This window comes from Nannobrachium achirus (genome assembly GCF_963921795.1).
Source record: "Nannobrachium achirus genome assembly, chromosome: 2".
Classification (NCBI taxonomy): Eukaryota; Metazoa; Chordata; class Actinopteri; order Myctophiformes; family Myctophidae; genus Nannobrachium; species Nannobrachium achirus.
The window spans coordinates 44537790-44557220 of record NC_137811.1 but is presented as its reverse complement, the minus strand read 5'-3'; the positions used below and the strand labels follow the sequence as shown (position 1 = coordinate 44557220).

Sequence of the window (19431 nt, the reverse complement as noted above, 5' to 3'; positions counted from 1 at the left end):
CTTCCAGAATTTTGAACTGTTGGAGCAAGTATTAGATCTGTGCACAATGGACATAACTTGAACTCTGAGCTAATAGCAGCCATGGGTCATTATCTGCAAATGTCCTTGTTATACAGTCAAGACAAATTAATTTAACAAATCTGTTCCATCACAAAAGTCAGTCAGTCAGTCAGTCAGTCAGTCAGTCAGTCAGTCAGTCAGTCAGTCAGTCAGTCAGTCAGTCAGTCAGTCAGTCAGTCAGTCAGTCAGTCAGTCAGTCAGTCAGTCAGTCAGTCAGTCAGTCAGTCAGTCAGTCAGTCAGTCAGTCAGTCAGTCAGTCAGTCAGTCAGTCAGTCAGTCAGTCAGTCAGTCAGTCAGTCAGTCAGTCAGTCAGTCAGTCAGTCAGTCAGTCAGTCAGTCAGTCAGTCAGTCAGTCAGTCAGTCAGTCAGTCAGTCAGTCAGTCAGTCCGTCCGTCCGTCCGTCCGTCCGTCCGTCCGTCCGTCCGTCCGTCCGTCCGTCCGTCCGTCCGTCCGTCCGTCCGTCCGTCCGTCCGTCCGTCCGTCCGTCCGTCCGTCCGTCCGTCAGTCAGTCAGTCAGTCAGTCAGTCAGTCAGTCAGTCAGTCAGTCAGTCAGTCAGTCAGTCAGTCAGTCAGTCAGTCAGTCAGTCAGTCAGTCAGTCAGTCAGTCAGTCAGTCAGTCAGTCAGTCAGTCAGTCAGTCAGTCAGTCAGTCAGTCAGTCAGTCAGTCAGTCAGTCCGTCCGTCCGTCCGTCCGTCCGTCCGTCCGTCCGTCCGTCCGTCCGTCCGTCCGTCCGTCCGTCCGTCCGTCCGTCCGTCCGTCCGTCCGTCCGTCCGTCCGTCCGTCCGTCCGTCCGTCCGTCCGTCCGTCCGTCCGTCCGTCCGTCCGTCCGTCCGTCCGTCCGTCCGTCCGTCCGTCCGTCCGTCCGTCCGTCCGTCCGTCCGTCCGTCCGTCCGTCCGTCCGTCCGTCCGTCCGTCCGTCCGTCCGTCCGTCCGTCCGTCCGTCCGTCCGTCCGTCCGTCCGTCCGTCCGTCCGTCCGTCCGTCCGTCCGTCCGTCCGTCCGTCCGTCCGTCCGTCCGTCCGTCCGTCCGTCCGTCCGTCCGTCCGTCCGTCCGTCCGTCCGTCCGTCCGTCCGTCCGTCCGTCCGTCCGTCCGTCCGTCCGTCCGTCCGTCCGTCCGTCCGTCCGTCCGTCCGTCCGTCCGTCCGTCCGTCCGTCCGTCCGTCCGTCCGTCCGTCCGTCCGTCCGTCCGTCCGTCCGTCCGTCCGTCCGTCCGTCCGTCCGTCCGTCCGTCCGTCCGTCCGTCCGTCCGTCCGTCCGTCCGTCCGTCCGTCCGTCCGTCCGTCCGTCCGTCCGTCCGTCCGTCCGTCCGTCCGTCCGTCCGTCCGTCCGTCCGTCCGTCCGTCCGTCCGTCCGTCAGTCAGTCAGTCAGTCAGTCAGTCAGTCAGTCAGTCAGTCAGTCAGTCAGTCCGTCCGTCCGTCCGTCCGTCCGTCCGTCCGTCCGTCCGTCCGTCCGTCCGTCCGTCCGTCCGTCCGTCCGTCCGTCCGTCCGTCCGTCCGTCCGTCCGTCCGTCCGTCCGTCCAGTCAGTCAGTCAGTCAGTCAGTCAGTCAGTCAGTCAGTCAGTCAGTCAGTCAGTCAGTCAGTCAGTCAGTCAGTCAGTCAGTCAGTCAGTCAGTCAGTCCGTCCGTCCGTCCGTCCGTCCGTCCGTCCGTCCGTCCGTCCGTCCGTCCGTCCGTCCGTCCGTCCGTCCGTCCATCTACTATCTATCCATCCATCAAACTATATACTACCTCCCAACTTATCTATCATTCCAGGAAGATGTCTAAAGTAGATTGATTATGATATTATTCATATCCATTTGATTTGTTTTGAACAGGCTCTTTTGAAGATTAACTTCAAACTGTAAAGAAGTCTATTTGTGAGCTTAGCTGCGGCACAGCTGCAGCAGCCACAGCCCACCAAACAGACCAAAAACTGACAACGAGTTAAAAGGAGGATGTGATTAGAAATCAGCCCTCTCTCCTCAAAGCTCTGGTGCACGCGCGTGTGTGTGTGTGTGTGTGTGTGTGTGTGTGTGTGTGTGTGTGTGTGTGTGTGTGTGTGTGTGTGTGTGTGTGTGTGTGTGTGTGAGTGAGAGAGAGAGTTGGTTGCTAAAAACTATTATGGGGAGCCAAGAAAGATCATATTTGAAGTTCAAATTTTGAACCCAAAGAACCCAGACTGAATGAGTGAGACTGTAATTGCTAGATTTAGCTGCTTTGGGAGAGGTTGAGCAGAGGGGCTAAATTACAGAGTGGTCTGCCTTAAGCCTAATTTATACCTTGTCACGTGAGTGTTGTTTGTAAAGAATTATACTATATGACCAGCTCTGTGACACTTGAAAAATCTTTTGTGATGAGAGATAGGGCCAAGTAATGGCGTATGAATTACTAATTAGGCTTTAGAACATCATTATTACACACAAAGACATAATGTTGCAGATGATGGATGGCCTTCTATCTATGCTAGGGTGGGAGGGTGGGTGGTTGTGTTTATATATCCCACAACACAGCCCATCCCCAGCACAGATTACAGACGACTTGGGGGTGGGGCATGGTAGGTGGGGGTTGGGTTGGGTTTTAGTAGAAAGGCCAACTGCAATTGACCAAAATGTTGAAGTCAAAGTCGATAGGAAAAGCTTGAAGCCGCCTATTTGTAGTTCAGCAGACGTAGGCCTAGATACAACGGTTTTATTAGTAGCACAGCAGCAAGGGTATCATTAGTGCCAGCCATATGCTGCACCCACTGCAACTGGGGGGCAAGAGTTACACCTAGATTAGAGAGGTTGGGACCAGTATGAATTGAAACATAAAAAGGTATTACTCTTTATAACATGGTTTCTGTTATTCTACTAAAGCTATTTTGCTAATGAAATGTCATCTTTTAATCTTCTGGAGGAAAACTAAATTGCATGTGGGTCATGACAATGTAATATCATGTTGTTGTTGTTTTTGCTTTTTTACTGCAGCTCATTACAAGTAGATCCACTGCCTCAAAGACAAAGGCAGACATATGCTCGTCAGTGTGTTCCAAATTCAAAAGCCAGATGCAAACGGTAACCTCATCAGTGAGAGTACAGTCAGAGACACCCAACTGCCAAACATCCATTCACTAGCAATATCGGCATAAAGAACATTCTGAGTTTAAACACTGCTGGGTCAAATATTTAACCTTGGCAGGACGGAGACACTTGAATAACATATCATCATTAATCAGTCCTAATACTGACTAAATGGGGAAACTAGTCTCTGCTAGTCATTGACCCTTTATGTGGCTGTCAGTGTTGGTTTGTGGATGCATAAAAACCAGGGTTGACATGCATTGTTAACCAAACAATAATTTAGACTGTCAGCACACAAATGTACAGTATTTGCAGGACAGTGAGCTTTTATGTGAACTGTCAGTAGTAGTTTGCCTATTGGCACGTGGCCATTTAAAACCAATTAGGAAAGGTGGCTAACATTAACATCCATTGTTAGCAGGGGATTTGAGAGGAATTTAGGTGGTAGGTGTGAACAGTATTGTGAAGACAACGTCCTCTGTAATGTAGAAAAACAAATCCACCTTAATGAAGAGTGAATGGAGAAAAAGGACACTGTAAATGACCTCTGGTCAATATTATGAAGACTTTTATGTCACCACTATTTAATTTATAAACACATCAAAAGAATGTGCATGAACTTAATTTACAGTGCATAACAGAAATAATAAACAGGTTGAGCACTGCAGGGCTCATGTAGCAAGATTTCTAATGCACCGAAGAAAAGACGACATTTCGGGCATGCAATTGAAAGTGATGTCTATAGACAAGTGGCATCTAAAAACTGCTTAGAAAGGCAATGACCATAGCGACATCTATTACACAAGACCAGTAGGACTACATGGATTGTTGGCTGAACACTACAGCGCAATATGGGCTGTCAACAGTGTTGTGCAATGGACATGAAAACAAAAGTTTGCTAGATTCAACTACATGTCTGTGCAGTAGGCTATCTGAATAAAATTTTGTTTGATTTAACCACAAATCATGAGTCAGGGAGATCTAAATTTAGCCTAGGTGTTTTGTCACAGGACACCACAACAATCCCAAATGCATCCATGCTTAATGCCAGCGGAAATGTTGACTACAGCAATATGTTATATGTATCTCTCCTACACAAAGTCACATTTTAACTGAGAAAAACTAACACACACACACACACACGCACACGCTCACACGCGCGCACACACACACACACACACACACACACGCACACGCTCAAACGCACGCACACACGCCGCACACACACGCACACACACACACACACACACACACACACACACACACACACACACACACACACACACACACACACACACACACACACACACACACACACACACACACACACACACACACACACACACACACACACACACTCTTTCTCACCTGAGCTGTGACTGCAGCTTGCCAGCCTTGGTGATGAAGTCCTCCCAAATAGGGTAGCTGCTCTGTAGGCACAAATAGACAGAAACGGTGTTGACATATCCATTATTAGCACAGAAAAACCTGTAATTAAGAGTTATACAACTCCTTGGCAAAGCTACAAATATGATGCCATATAAACAGCTTAACTTCAGAACCATTACTCCAATTTCCATGACAGGACGGTGGGCTGCTCAAATCTGATCAAAAAAGTTTGCTAGGTATATGGCCAATTTGTCATCTGCACTTGTGTCAAATAAACTGGTTTTAAGAGTATGTGTGCAACAGGCACACACACACACACACACACACACACACACACACACACACACACACACACACACACACACACACACACACACACACACACACACACACACACACACGCAATGTGTGCAGTATACATCTTGAGAGTATATTTTCAATGAAGAACATACACTTGAACGGAAAAATAATATAATTCTAGAGCCCTACACTTGCTGGGACAAAAAGTGGGCTACAGGCCACTTTTAAGATCCTCTCATAGCAACTAACAAGAGTAGGCTTCTAATATTTTAATGAGCCTGGGTCCCAAAGGGAGACTCAATTTACTTAATTTGGGTCTTTGGCTGAAAATAGTTACTCCCAGAGAACCCGTGGCATAAAGCAACAAGACAAGCTCAAACTCAGAGATGAGAATAGCAATGACACAAGAAGGAAATAGCTGAGATTAAAAGTGATGATGAAACTACAACAAGGGAATGTTTGTCGTCGATTATGTGCTACTAGTGTCAGTCGAGTAAGGAATGTCTTCACGTGCTGCTGTGGAACATCACACCCAACAAGAGCATAATCTCTGCTCTGTGGCCTGTGGGTGTGTTTAGTAGAGTTATAAACCTTTGGTTCAACCCCTAAACTGAAGGGAAATCCTGTGTATTCAGGCCTCTTTGGAGTACATAGGCTTGTTTTAATCAACAGGCATGCAACAACCTTTACACAAGCATCAGGTAACTTTAAATGGAACATGGAAATCATTTGGATACATATACCATGCAAGTCAAAGCACACGGAGGTACCATCAAGGAGTAATTACAAGACATTAGGGTATTTCACATTTACATTTTCATCTGTGGTCGTGGTCAGGCAAACAAACATGCAGGGGTTGATACTGACTACTGAATGTTTTTGCTGCATTTATATGAACGTTGTGATTCTGGTAAACATAATGACTGGCAAGTCATTTGACCTATACACATGTCAAATCCTACAGACCCTGCTACATTCCCAGCATTCTTAAAGCCACACAACAGCTGGGAAATCAACTAGTTGTCTCATCAGCGAAGCTCTCTCAAAAATAACCTCAAAATTGACATGTCCTACTTTTGTGACCAATTGGCCCATTTAGAGTCCCCTTTAGCCAGAGTGGGTTAAATACCTCCAGGATAGGATGGAATAGGCCTATAACAGAATGTTACTATGTTATTATTACACAATCATAGCAAAACAAAATGACTGGAATAAGGAATGAGAACTTTAATACAATCCCAGCTGTGAAAACATGTCTTACTTAATGCAAAACAGTGCTCTTTTCTTTTTACCATTAGGAATAGTCGGGATTGGAGAATAAAGACACTGAGTGATGCAAGATGGGGTCTTGTTTGTGTACAATGGTAAAAAAAGAAAAAGAAAAACTGAAATGTTGACCCGTGGTAAAGTTAGAAGTTGCTGAATCGGTCGTGAATCACAGCATATGCATTGCTACGTTTCATTTGTCTAGAATGGTCTTACTTTCATGTCTCCGATAAGAGTTTGGAAGAGTCCTCCAAGCGCACTGCATTCCTTCTCGATAACAGCCTCCATTTTCAGGACCAGCTCCAGTGGTCAGTCCGATAGGCAGCCAGCTTTGCTCTTCAAGAAAACAACGACAAACCGCGGCTACTTCAAGTGCTAAACAAGAGAAAACAAATAACGTGGTGGACGGTACGTAATGCTTCCCGTATTATTCTCAAAACTGACACTCAAAAAAACAAATAAAATAAAAAACTCGGAGCTCAGTTAAAAGTAGTAACGGTGAAAATTTACGGCGGTTCTAGATACTTTTCACGTCTTTAAGTCAAAGGTGCTTCGGGCGAAGAGGTGTGGAAACACACACACATTTAAATCCCCCTTTCTTCTCCATGCCCCCAGATTGTTATCCACATGTTGGCAACTGATAACATAGCGAGTGGCATAGTGAAGAAGAACCCATTGTAATCCGCAAGAGCTGTGCTGCTATCCCGTCTCTCCAAAGGTACATTCCGATAAACACGTCCAGTAGTCTACCGACCTCCACTGTTTCTCTGCTGCACCGAGTCAAGAGTGAGTGGAGAGAGTAGTGGTGGGGATGTTTGCGAACGAATCGAGTATTTTGAACGGCTCTTTGAAATGAACGATGGGATCCGGTTCGCAGTAAGGAGCCGTTCCTTTGAACAGTGGTGGAAAAAGTAGCTACTCAAATTCTTTAAATTAGGCTACTCATGTAAAAGTATCAATGCTGCAAAGTGGAAATACTCTGCTGCTAAGTAGAAGTTCGGAATTAAAATGTACGAGTAAAAGCACAAAAGTATTGGTATCAAAATGTAGCCTACCAAATACCAATAGTAGAAAGTAGCCTATACTCATTATCACTTTCAACCCAGAGTCAAAACCAACAAAGGGTCAAACTCTTTTTTCTGCTATACCACCAAAATGTGGAAAGCCTTACCGAAGGCCACAAAGGAGTGTGGATCACTAGCATCCTTTAAAATTGCCCTGAAAAACCACTTACAGGCAGCAGCCGTTCGCAACTGGTAAAAAAGAATCTAGCCCAACCCTACCCTCCCCTGCCCCTTCTTTGTATATACTGTTTGTTTTGACTTACTGTCTTCTATTTTGTTTTTCTTTACATATCTACTGCATAGTACTGTGTTCTATTTGTCTGTCATTCAATGTTATATGAGATACTTCAATGGTTTCCAGTGGAAATAAGCTTAGTCTTTTCATGGATCTCCTTTTAGTAGACCTTGTACCAGTGAACTGTACCGTCATGAAACTGTACCTTTTCCTATGCAAACTTCTAATAAAGTCTTCAATCAATTATGCAGAATGTCCCATTTCACATGCAGGTTTTCCAGTGAATAAAATGTAGTGAAAAGTAAAATCATTTGAAAATAGCAGATCTACAAGCTCACAATGTGCATTGTAGATCGGCTTTTTTAAATGGCAGAAATGTATATATGGCCAAAATGGCGAGAAGTGATTCGTCGTAATTATAATACTCTACAGAGTAACTAACTAAAATGAGCCAGTCTTTTGAACGGCTCTTTGAAAGAAACGGATCCCAGAGATCCGGCTCACTTCAAAGAACCATAAATCCCATCTTTAAGAGTGAGTGGAGAGAGAACACACAAGAGGTGAGGAACGAGCACGAGCACGAGCGCAGGCTGAGGAAAGCGCGTGCACGCGTAGCTTTGATGCGCTCCGCCGCTTGCTTCATAATTTTAAGTGTAGTAGCCTACTACTGTACTAGTAGTCAGTGTGTGTGTGTGTGTGTGTGTGTGTGTGTGTGTATGTGTGTGTGTGTGTGTGTGTGTGTGTGTGTGCGTGCGTGCGTGCGTGCGTGCGTGCGTGTGTGTGTGTGTGTGTGTGTGTGTGTGTGTGTGTGTGTGTGTGTGTGTGACTGTGTGTGTGTGTGTGTGTGTGTGTGTGTGTGTGTGTGTGTGTGTGTGTGCGTGCGTGCGTGCGTGCGTGCGTGCGTGCGTAGAAACCTGTTAATATGCCAAATTTAGCCATTTGATTGGCATACTGTAATTGCTTTCTACGTGTATATGCAATGAAATATGACTAACTAGGCCTACATTGTGTGTGTGTGTGTGTGTGTGTGTGTGTGTGTGTGTGTGTGTGTGTGTGTGTGTGTGTGTGTGTGTGTGTGTGTGTGTGTGTGTGTGTACGTGTGTCTTTCAGTCGAATTCCTTTGCAAAAGTGTAACCAATTTATAGATAAATACTAAATAGTCATATTTCATTGCATCCTTCTAAGCCAGTTTGGCATCTTTGATTTCAGTTCCTGATTTTAAAATGAGATTTCATCAAAAGCTAACATAGGAATGTTCTTTAAATCATCACACCAACAGTAGAAATGCAGTAGTTTAAAGTTTAAACTACTGCATTTCTACTGTTGGTGTGATGATGCCTCCTAGTGGTTACCCTAGTGCAGGTTATATTTTCAAAACCAGTGTATTAAAATAATACCCCAAATGACCCATGTCTTTCTTGGGTGCAATATAGGCTTCTATTAGAAAAGATCGGTCTAGTCTTAAGACCTCAATCTGCTTGTTCTGTTTTTGTTCTTTATTTTAATTTTATTCTTAATTTTCAGATTTTATATTTGATGTTATCCAATGCAAAGTATACTGTGTTCTATCCGCCTGTCTTTCAATGTTAGACGAGATACGTGGTTCCTAAAAAATAAGCCGTAAAGCTTAGGATCTCCCTTTAGTTGACCTTGTACCAGTGATTTGTAGGCTATACTGCCTACTGTTATGAAACTGTACTATTGCAATCAATCAATCAAAAAAAAGTTCAGTTCTCATTTGGCCACCAAAAATGTGCCGCCACCGCTGTTAAAACCGTGTTCATTTTTTGTCAAGTTATCAGGTCCCAGGTTTATGCAATAAAAACATGAGGTTAAGGTATTACAGGCTTTTAATGTTTTTCGCAAAAAAAAACATGTGAAATGCATTGTTCACATGAACTTGTTTTTAAATAATATAGGCCTACAACAAAAATCAAATCCGTTTTTCTAAATCTTGCAGAGTAAAGCTCTAGACAAGAGAGCAAACACTTGTGCACTGGACAATATGAGTTGTACAATATTCTACTTTTTAAAACCATTAACATAAGTTTTCCCCTGGGTTTTACAGAGACCTTTACGGTGACTCTGGGTTGAACATGATCTATGGCGCTATACTCTGTCATCTACTCTGAGCCACCCCACGCTTGACTGGTGAGTAGCTTGACTGGTGAGTAGCGGTGAGGTGAGTCTGGAAAGGAAGGTTAAGCAGGACCCTAATGGAAGGAAGGAAGGAAGGAAGGAAGGAAGGAAGGAAGGAAGGAAGGAAGGAAGGAAGGAAGGAAGGAAGGAAGGAAGGAAGGAAGGACGGAAGGTAGGTAGGTAGGTAGGTAGGTAGGTAGGTAGGTAGGTAGGTAGGTAGAGATAGATAGATAGATAGATACAGATAGATAGATAGATAGATAGATAGATAGATAGATAGATAGATAGATAGATACTGTAGATAGATAGATTGATATTCGTTGTGTTTTCATCTTTAAGTTCTAAGATGATAACCTAAAAAGCACTAGTGCCGAGCTCAAACACAGTCTGTGTTTACCAGGGGAGTGACTTTGGGACAGCAGCTTCCATCATAATTCCACTCCACCTCTATCTAATTATTGGAAAGCATTAAACAGCTCAAAACTGATAATGTCATCACTCAACACGGTGTACTTTGCAATACAAACCCCAAAACCAATCCTCCAGGGGTCTTCAACAGGGGGTCCTGGACCCCTAAGGGGTCCTCAGAGTTACTACAGGGCGTCCTCCAAATCTTCCAATCCTTTTTATATTAACAACTTGAACCCTAGTGTCCATATTCTGAGAGAAAGAAGATTTGGTGTAGAGGGGGAAAAAGAACAGACTAAGTAGGCCTACAGAGTAAAATATCAAATTGATTTGGTAATGACGGCTCAAGTGGTTAAATATCTGAAAATACAAATTGACATGAATCCAAAATACAGTGATGATTGCGCTGTCAAACGATTAAAATATATAGAATCTGTAAAAAGGTTGTGGGGGTCCCTGCTTCATCTCTCTCTCAACTAAGGGGTCCTTGGTCTGAAAACTGTGTTGCCTAGAATCTAGGCAACACAGAATGGGGGAACTTTTTTCTTATTTCCACATAACTGTAGGCCTATATTAATAATGACAGTTCAATATTGAAAATGGGTGGTTCTCCCCTTTAAAGTAGGGGAGAGCCGCCTCATTTCTGACACTTCATAAGCACATTATCTCTTGATTGGTCAATGCCATCATGATGACATCATCATCGTATCAGTACTGTATGTGTGTAGGGTTGTACGTGTGACATTTTCCTGAAAATACTTTACAGTGCTGTAAAGCTTGGCTACATAAGAACAAAATAACTGTCTGCTAGGGAACCACGGGAGAAAAGATCTTTCTAAAGAGTTTCCCCCAAAAGTAATTTACTATAGCTCACGAATTGCAAGATCTGCTATTTTTTAATAGCTGAAGTATGAATTATTGCTAAAGTGGTTAAAGATTTGTGATGCCATATTAACTAATTTGACTGCGGACCTCCTTGTACCCCTGGAGGCGTCCACAGACCCAACTTTGAGAACCACTCCTTATGTTCACGTAGGTATGGCATATAATTGCGATGACAGTCGCAGTTTACCAAAAGTCACAGCTTGTCTCTGTGTAGTCTATCTCCAGTATGGAGATCTGCAGGGCGATGTCGCTTGTCGCCCTGAGGCGTCTTACTAGTGTATATTTATCCTGTTATGTAAGAATGTTGTGGACTGATTGCATGAGGCTTCATCATGATAGAGGTGCAAAGCAAAAGTGTGTTTAAGGTATGTGTTATGTTTTGTGTCTTGTTTGTTTCTTGTTGTTGGTAGATTTAGGTTTGGTCTTGTCTAACTGTTAGTGTTACTGTTAGTTGTTTGTTCTATTCTTGTTGAGTCTTTTGTCTTTTTTTTTATGGGGACATGATCCATCCATACTGATATGATCTGGCTACCACTACCCGGCTCTGTCTCTATTGTAAAAAAAAACCTATAAATCATAAAAAAGAGAACCACTGCTTTACATAATATGTAAAGCAGTGCATGGCTTGACAGTTGTTCAACTTTCTCCCTAGAGGGCAGGCCTGAGCTACAGAACAATGCAAGGCTTCAGGCAGGGATGAGCTGCATCACTGAAGTATAGTGACTATAAGCATCCACAAGATAAATATAAAAGCGCAATAGATTTCACATGATTAGCCTAAACAATGATAAGTAGGATTTTCTACTTCTTCTATTTAGCATTTAAAAGATCATTAGGAACGGGATGGGTGAGATTCTGTATTGTTCTGTTCTCATTTTTTGTGGATGGAGCTGAGTGCTATGTGTCTTCAGGAGATATTGGATATTTGGGTTCTGGTGGGGGCCAGCCGTGTCTTAAAGGAGTAGTTCACCCTCAAAATAACTTTTTTTTCTATTGATTACTCATGCCATGGAGACTTGAGTTCAATAATATTTTTTGTAGTTGTCGCATTCCTAAGACAAAAAAAATGATTCAAGTAAATCTACCCCCATTGATTCCGGATGGAGACCCGAATCCATTTGGGTCCCCATGCATCCGGTGTTTCACAACATTTTTCGCGTGTTTCCTAAACCCACCAGGCTTGAGTTAAGACCCGCCTCGCGGAAACGCCCCTCAATAATCTTAAGTATGAAAGTGCATATATAAACGTTAGTGCTCTTAGTGCAAAGCAATACTGTACCTACTACCTACCGATCCATTACAATAATACGCGCAGCATAATACGCCCAAAGCCATATCCAAACTATAACAATCAATGTAACTGATAATCAGTAAGAGTTTTTATTTTGAGCACAGTAGTGACAAATTAATAGCTTTCTCAGTATGTTTTTCTCTTTTGCAAAGTTACAAAGTTTCCCTTTTTTAAGCACAGTAGCCTACAAAGTAAGTTTCAGGTTTTTGGTTTAGCACAGTTTATTTTGAGCACTGTAGTGACAAATGAATAGCTGTGCATTGTGCAAATGCAGGCTTTTCTCAGTACAAGTTTTAAGATTGTCTTAATCCCTTTACTGACTTTATCCACCCTCCATGTGACCGGCAAGGATTTCAGCCACTCCTAGAAGTTCTTGCGTTTCCGCGAGGCGGGTCTTAACTCAAGCCTGGTGGGTTTAGGACATTTTTCATGTCAAGGACTCCCAATGTAAATATTTGATTTGAATTCAAATGTCTGACATCAGTGATACTACACAGTTTCGCCGCCATGGTAATCGTCTGTCTGCATGCTGACATCACATCTTACTCTGACGCCATAATCTGATGTCATGGTACTGACCTCACAGACTGGCCTGGAGACGGAACACCATGTATGGGCATAAAGATCTGCCCTATATGACATCAGCAATGTGCAGACTATTCTTTGTGCCCCCTGGTCACATCCCACCATTTCACCTCCCTGACTGCACTCAGTTTCCCTCGGTTTTCCTCCTGCCCGTCTGAGAAATATTCAAACTGAGTGGACTGCACGCTTTTCATTAAAAAAAGAAGAATTCCCTCTGACCTCAATGAACTCATGTTTTCACTGGTTTCAGTGCCACAGGCAGACAGCAAAGGGCAGTATATGGGCTAGCTTCCACATCATAAAGATCAGCTGCCCAGAAGTGGAAGACACTGAGGACACTAGGACACTGTGGATGTGTTCTGATAGTCGGGGACCCACAAGCCCAAAAGCTCAAGGAATAGGGTTGAGCCTGTGATTTTCTGCCGTACTTTTTATTTCTGTTTTATCTATTAGTTTGGTCAATAAGGTCCACAGAATGAGAGGCCTGCTTTGCTGGAAACATCGCGAAAAAAGTTATGGCCATTCGTATATTCACTGTCCCACTGACTCCACCAGAAATATAAAAATAAAGAAAAAAAAAACTGCTTTAAGTAGGCCGAAATTTAGCCCAAGGAATGTTTTTCTTGCAAAACAAATGCTTGCAATGAATTCAGAATCATGAAGAACCCCTAGTTTGACCCCTCATATTATGCTACTTAAATCAGTTTTTTTTTCTTTTTTAAATATTTCTAGAGGAGTTGATGGGACATCGAATATACAAATGTCCATAACTTGTTTTCGCGATGTTTCCGGCAGAGAAGGCCTCTCATTCTGTGGACCTTAATGACTAAACTAAAAAGTGGGAGAAATATGTGAAAAAGGTGTTCACTTCTGGTATTTTTGTGCGCTGAATTCAAAAATTGATGGATCCAAGCACTCTTCCCATGGGATCTGGTGGCTCTAATTCACTTACTATATAGGGAGAAAAAGACCCCCCACAAAAATCTTCTTTAAGTAGCATGTGAGGGGTCTATCTAGGGTTGCCACCCGTTCCGTATAATACGGAATCGTTCCGTATTGGACAATTAAAAGATGCGTTCCGTATTGAACCAATACGGAATGCGGTTTGTTCCGTATTTAACCAAATGCCCCATAAAGGTCTGTCACACAAACCTCAACACAGAATTTAACAATAATGAATGAAATAAAACACAGTAAAAGACAGCAAAAGGAGGGAGAGGCACGAAGGACCTTCTGTGAGGCGGCTCGCAGTCGCTGCGGCTGTGGTGCGCTCTACGCTCTGCCTATAGTGGGGTTCCGTGTACATGTAATTTTTGGTTTTCATTTTAAATTTGTGTTAAAGTTTATTTTTCACTTCCAATTTGTAGATTATGATCTATAGAACAATTTTGGTTCGAGTGTCAAGACAGTAGATTGTAGACAGTAGACACTTTATAAAATAGGCTATGCTCAGGTTTAGGCTAGTGAAGCCTATTCAGCCTAAAGTAAAAATGTTCAATGTTCATAAAATAGGCTATGCTCAGGTTTAGGCTAGTGAAGTCTATTCAGCCTAAAATAAAAATGTTCAATGTTCATTGCTAATAAAGCACTTTAAACTAGGCTATGCTCAGGTTCAGGTTAGTGAAGCCTATTCAGCCTAAAGTAAAAAATGTTTAATCTTCGTTGCTAATAAAGCACTTTAAACTTTAAGTATATGACTTAATGGTTTCTTGACTACCTTCTCTTTACTGACCACCAAGTGACCCAAGAGCCAGGTTCAAATCATTCATACATTGCTTTATTTCATACAAAATTTACTTATTCATATTTTAGAAACAATTGGCCACTTCAAACTGCAAAACAATATAGGTTATACCATGTTGTGTGTTATAGTTATAACTATTCTATGCATTTCATGGGTTTGGGACTGCATTTTTTCGCCGGCCGGCGGCTGTGCCACGCGCACGGAACGCACGCACCGCGTGCCCGGAAGAGGTGTTCCTTATTTCAATTTCTGAAAGGTGGCAACCCTAGGTCTATCACAAATACCCCTAGGTGCAAATTTTCACGCTTTCTGCCGGAAGTGAACACATCAGCCTATTTTTGTTACATATTTCTCCCACTATAATAGATAAAAGATGAAATAAAAAGTATGGCAGAACATCACTGGTCCTCTCCCATTTTGGTGACTGAGCTTCAGAGCTTGTCCTACTATGACTGAGCCTGATTTTTGCCAGACCCATGAAATGGGTAGGCCTACATAAGCAAATGTCGGTCTGTCCGGGTTTTCTATATAAAGGGTATATATGATGATGACATGATGATGACATGCCTACAAAAGGCATGATGTCATAAATGATGATGACAGACAGGGGGTCTGGCACAACCAGGTTGACCTGGTCTAGTTAGATTTAGAGGTAGAATTGGTTTCCTCAGGAAACTCAGATATTTTCACTTTCAGGACTTTTCCTTAACATACAAGCCAAGTCTTGTTTTTTGAGCGGTGCTAACCGCTCCTATAGACCGCTTTTTTATGTCACAAATGATGATGACATGAGTTCGCTAGACCAATGAAACACTTCGATTCTGTTGATCTGTCCATGATGTCATAGTCACAGAGGCACTCGATTGGTTCACCCTGATTTAGAACGCGTTTAGGCCACGTAAAATACGTCATAACGCGTTTAGGCCGCGTAAAATACGTCATAAAAAATTATTGAGCGGTGCTAACCTTGAATTTCAAAATTATATTAGATGAATATCACTTATAAGCGATAAAATAACCACACTTTTAGACAGACTGTGGAAAATCTTACAGGTTATAAATGATAGGCAGGTAATACAAGTTTAAAATACAAATGAACAGACTTTGAAAAACTAAAATATTCATCTTCTGGCCTCTTCTCGCCTCTCTGGAGGCCTCTCTGGAGGTAAATAAGGTCACTTATCATTACACTATGACACTCTTACAAGCTACAATCCTTATATAGTCTGAGCAGACCTCTAGACTGACATCATACACAACAAAAAGAATATTGCCATGCAATGCCTATCAACACTGATTTGCGCAGGAATTAGTTTGCACCGCTCACTTCGCACGGGTGCGATTTTTTCCTACCATCTGAGACGTTTTGTAAACATGAAATACATATTTTTTTAGTGTTTCCTGAGCAGAATTGTTCAATTTCTAAGTCTCAAAATAGGTCAAAATGGGGGTCATGCCTGCGTTAGTGGTGTAAAGTAGATAACTTGAGTATTTCCAATTTACAATACTTTTACTTCTACTGCAGATAGATAGATAGATAGATAGACATCTCAGATCTAAATATTGTAGGCTACTTTTACTTCTCTACATTTATTTGAAAATGTAGTTAGTATAGTTAGTTAAATATAAATTATAATATTAGACTATAAGACATACATAAACCACTTTAGCCCTATTTTATACCTTGGTTATTTGAAGATAGCCGATCTACAAGCTCAAATCACAAAGCGTTGTAGCTTGTAGATCAGCTATTTTCAAACATTTTGTACTTTTGATGCCAGCACTTTCATACTTTTACTCAAGTACATTTTGAAATCCAGACAGACTTTTACTTGCAACAGAATATGTTTACATTGCGATATTGATACTTGTACTTTAGTAAAATATGTGAGTACTTTTTTCAGACAGCTTGGCACCGTGACATGTCAGACATTAAGCTATCATAATGGCGTGTCTGGCCATAGCTGAGAGGAACGCATTTTGTCAATCAGAACCAAACCAGCAGACAATGCAAGCAGATAACTAACTGTGCAACATATTAGACGTCTGAGAAGTTGGTTAATAGGCCTAATGTAATATGGATTTAATTATATGATCATTATAAATAGTGTCAGTGTTACATCAGCTTATGTCAGTGCCATCTACCTATTCCTAATCTCTCTGTCTCTGTGTGACTAGAGACAGGGGTGGAGTCTGGAGCCCTCATCATCAGCTGCAGCTCTTCAGCAAGCTGGTAGCCTCTGCCACTATAATCTGAGTTCACAGATGTCTTTTTTCGCCACTAAGGGGCGACAAACTTCCACTATATATTAAGGTCTGCTCTTCATTCCTTGTCAGATCCTTGTAGTGTGTTTATTTTTCCAGAGCCCAGAACCTGTCCATTTCCAGCAAATATGAGACTACTTGTACCATGTTTGCTCTTAATTGATCATTTTATGTTGAACACACCACAACAAATGGCAAGCAAGTGATATAGCTTTTCAGTTAATAATATATCATTTACCTGTTTGGTTTTTCTTTTTTTCTTTTTTTTTGCACAGGTGCCATCATTTTATGCCCGTCTACACAAAAGAGAAACAACTAAATATCTAATTTCCCATGAGCCACAGAGGGTTTAATACAAATTCATATTCATCATTAGTCTAAATACAATGCATCTCTTTGTTTCTTCAATTTAAATGCTAACATGCAGGTACAGTACAGTATTGTATGGCATATTGTTGGTGTCCTTCAACTGTATCAAAATGTAATATATTTTTCTTATTTTTTAAGATTTGTTTTGGGGCTTTTTATGCCTTCATTGATAGGGCAGTAGACTATAGGAAATGGGGGGAGAGATGGGGAGTGAAACGTGGCAACGGTCGTCCGGAACGGGAATCGAACCAGCGACGCCGCCAGGCATCCATGCCTATGTGGCAATGCCTAAGTCAGGGGTCTCAAACTGGCGGCCCGGGGGCCATTTGCGGCCCGCGAGACGATATTTTGTGGCCCCCACCTTAATATGAAAGTTTAATGTTAGTGCGGCCCAGGGACATGCTGGGCCCCTGATTCAGCCCGGGAAAAAGAGTTGGAGAGGCCCTCATTGCGCGCTATAGAGAGAGATCTCTCTCTATAGTGCTGCTGCTACTCAAAGATTTGCCATTTCAGATCATGACAAGTGACAAGCCAGTGGGCCAATTACATGAGTTATATTTCGTCGTTGTCGGGTGGAAACCTTGTATGTCTAAAACCGTTTGTTTTGTATTTATTATTTTAAAAATGATTTAAACTAGTGCGGCCCAGCCTCAGCCAGACTCTGCCTCCAGCGGCCCCATGGTAAATCGAGTTTGAGACCCGTGGCCTAAGTGGTATGCGCCTGGACCAGTAGGCCAGCGGGCACCCCATGTACTCTTTTTTTCACTGCAAGATTAACATAGTTACTTAGTTAGCTTGCTTTTGCCAGCAAAACATATAGAAATACATTTGCTAGATGCTGAACAATTGTATTGAAAACAATTAATTAGTTGGATGACCAGAATAAGTTACACATGGTTAGAAAATAAACTAAGCTCATTTTCATGCATCTAATCACCTTTGTTTCATCTACTGCACGGTGACTTCCTTTTTAGTAATCTCTGAATTAATTCTCAAATTGAATAGGTTCCCAGATTACCTTATCGCAGTGTCACATTTGATACGTTTTCACATTTCCTATGCTTCTGCACTCGTTTGCTGTGGAAAAACAAACAGCAAACAGTCACACTGCAATACAAATGGAGAATATATGTCATGTCAGAGGCCCCGCATCTAACTGTAACATCATGGTAATCCTGCCAGCTGTCAATCACAGAGCAACACAAAGTTATTGTTTGATTTTCAAGTAAATAACTAGATCAGGGACGTGCTGGGCCCCTGATTCAACTCGGGGAAAATAGTTGGAGAGGCCCTCATTGCGCGCTATAGAGAGAGATCTCTCTCTATAGCGCTGCTGCTACTCAAAGATTTGCCATTTCAGATCATGACAAGTGACAAGCCAGTGGGCCAATTACATGAGTCAAATTCCGTCGTTATCGGGTAGAAACCTTGTATGTCCAAAACCGTTTGTTTTGTATTTATCATTTTAAAAATGATTTAAACTAGTGAAAACAGCCGATCTACAAGCACACTGCTGTTTTCACTACTTTTGTGCGACGGCCTTGGATGGTGAAGCAGGGCTTTGCTTTGCGAAAAAATGTACAAATTTGAAACTTGGAGATACAAGGTTTCTGCCCGACAGTGACGATTTACTTTTTTCTAATGGCCGGCCTGGACCAGCCGGGAATGAACCGGCCATTCGGGAGTTGTCCCGCTTTTCCCAATGGCCAGCACGTCCCTGCTTTAGATGTTATGCTCTTTCCATAAGCAAATATAAATATAACAATAAAAAGCTAAAACAAATATAAAAAAACAATGTTCCAGATGTTTTTCTGGAGATATTATTTACTCTGGATGTGCGACAGGAAAAAGAGAGGCAATGACATGCAACATAGAGCAGGGACTTGGACACCACTGCCCCATTCCTCAGTGGTTCACATAGGGGCGTCTTTTCAGAAAGATACAGTCGGTGGCACAAAAATAAAAGTTACAAATTAACACAAAATAGTGGATCTACAAGCTCTCAATGCGTCGCTTGGTGAGAGATCCATTATTTGTCCCCAACTCTGGGGTGAAAAGAGAAAACGTTTGACAATAATGTAATGACATTCCAAAAATAGGGATGCAAAGTTGTAAGTGGTTAATAAATGAATGGTTGCATTAAAGAGGCGGTGCCATAGTTACTTTTTCTGTTTGTATGTGTCTATGCAGTACATTACTATAATAGGCCCCCTGGTGTGGTTATGATATGCACATATGTCTTCCCTGTGTATTATTGGTTTCTTCCTGAAAGCTGAAAGCCTCCGAGTCAAAAGGCCCAATTGAAATACACTGATATAATGACATCATAAAATCATCCCCCCTCCTCTTTTTACCATTCAACAACACTGTGGGTGTGGCTTCAGCTGGGTCA

At 42.4% G+C, this 19431-nt stretch overlaps 1 protein-coding gene across 2 annotated transcripts in view; it reads right to left on the bottom strand.

Moving 5' to 3' along the window:
* The window catches only part of LOC308301218 (protein MTSS 1-like), an 88399-nt gene extending 81586 nt beyond the window's left edge, over positions 1-6813 (bottom strand). For both annotated transcript variants that reach the window (XM_080745117.1, XM_080745118.1), the window contains exons 1-2: positions 6271-6813; positions 4468-4529 (exon numbers count right to left, since the gene is read on the bottom strand). In XM_080745117.1, coding sequence (XP_080601243.1) covers positions 4468-4529; positions 6271-6342 — 134 coding nt within the window. In that variant the 5' untranslated portion in view covers positions 6343-6813. The remainder of the gene's footprint in view (positions 1-4467; positions 4530-6270) is intronic.
* Between the last annotated feature and the right edge of the window lie 12618 nt (positions 6814-19431).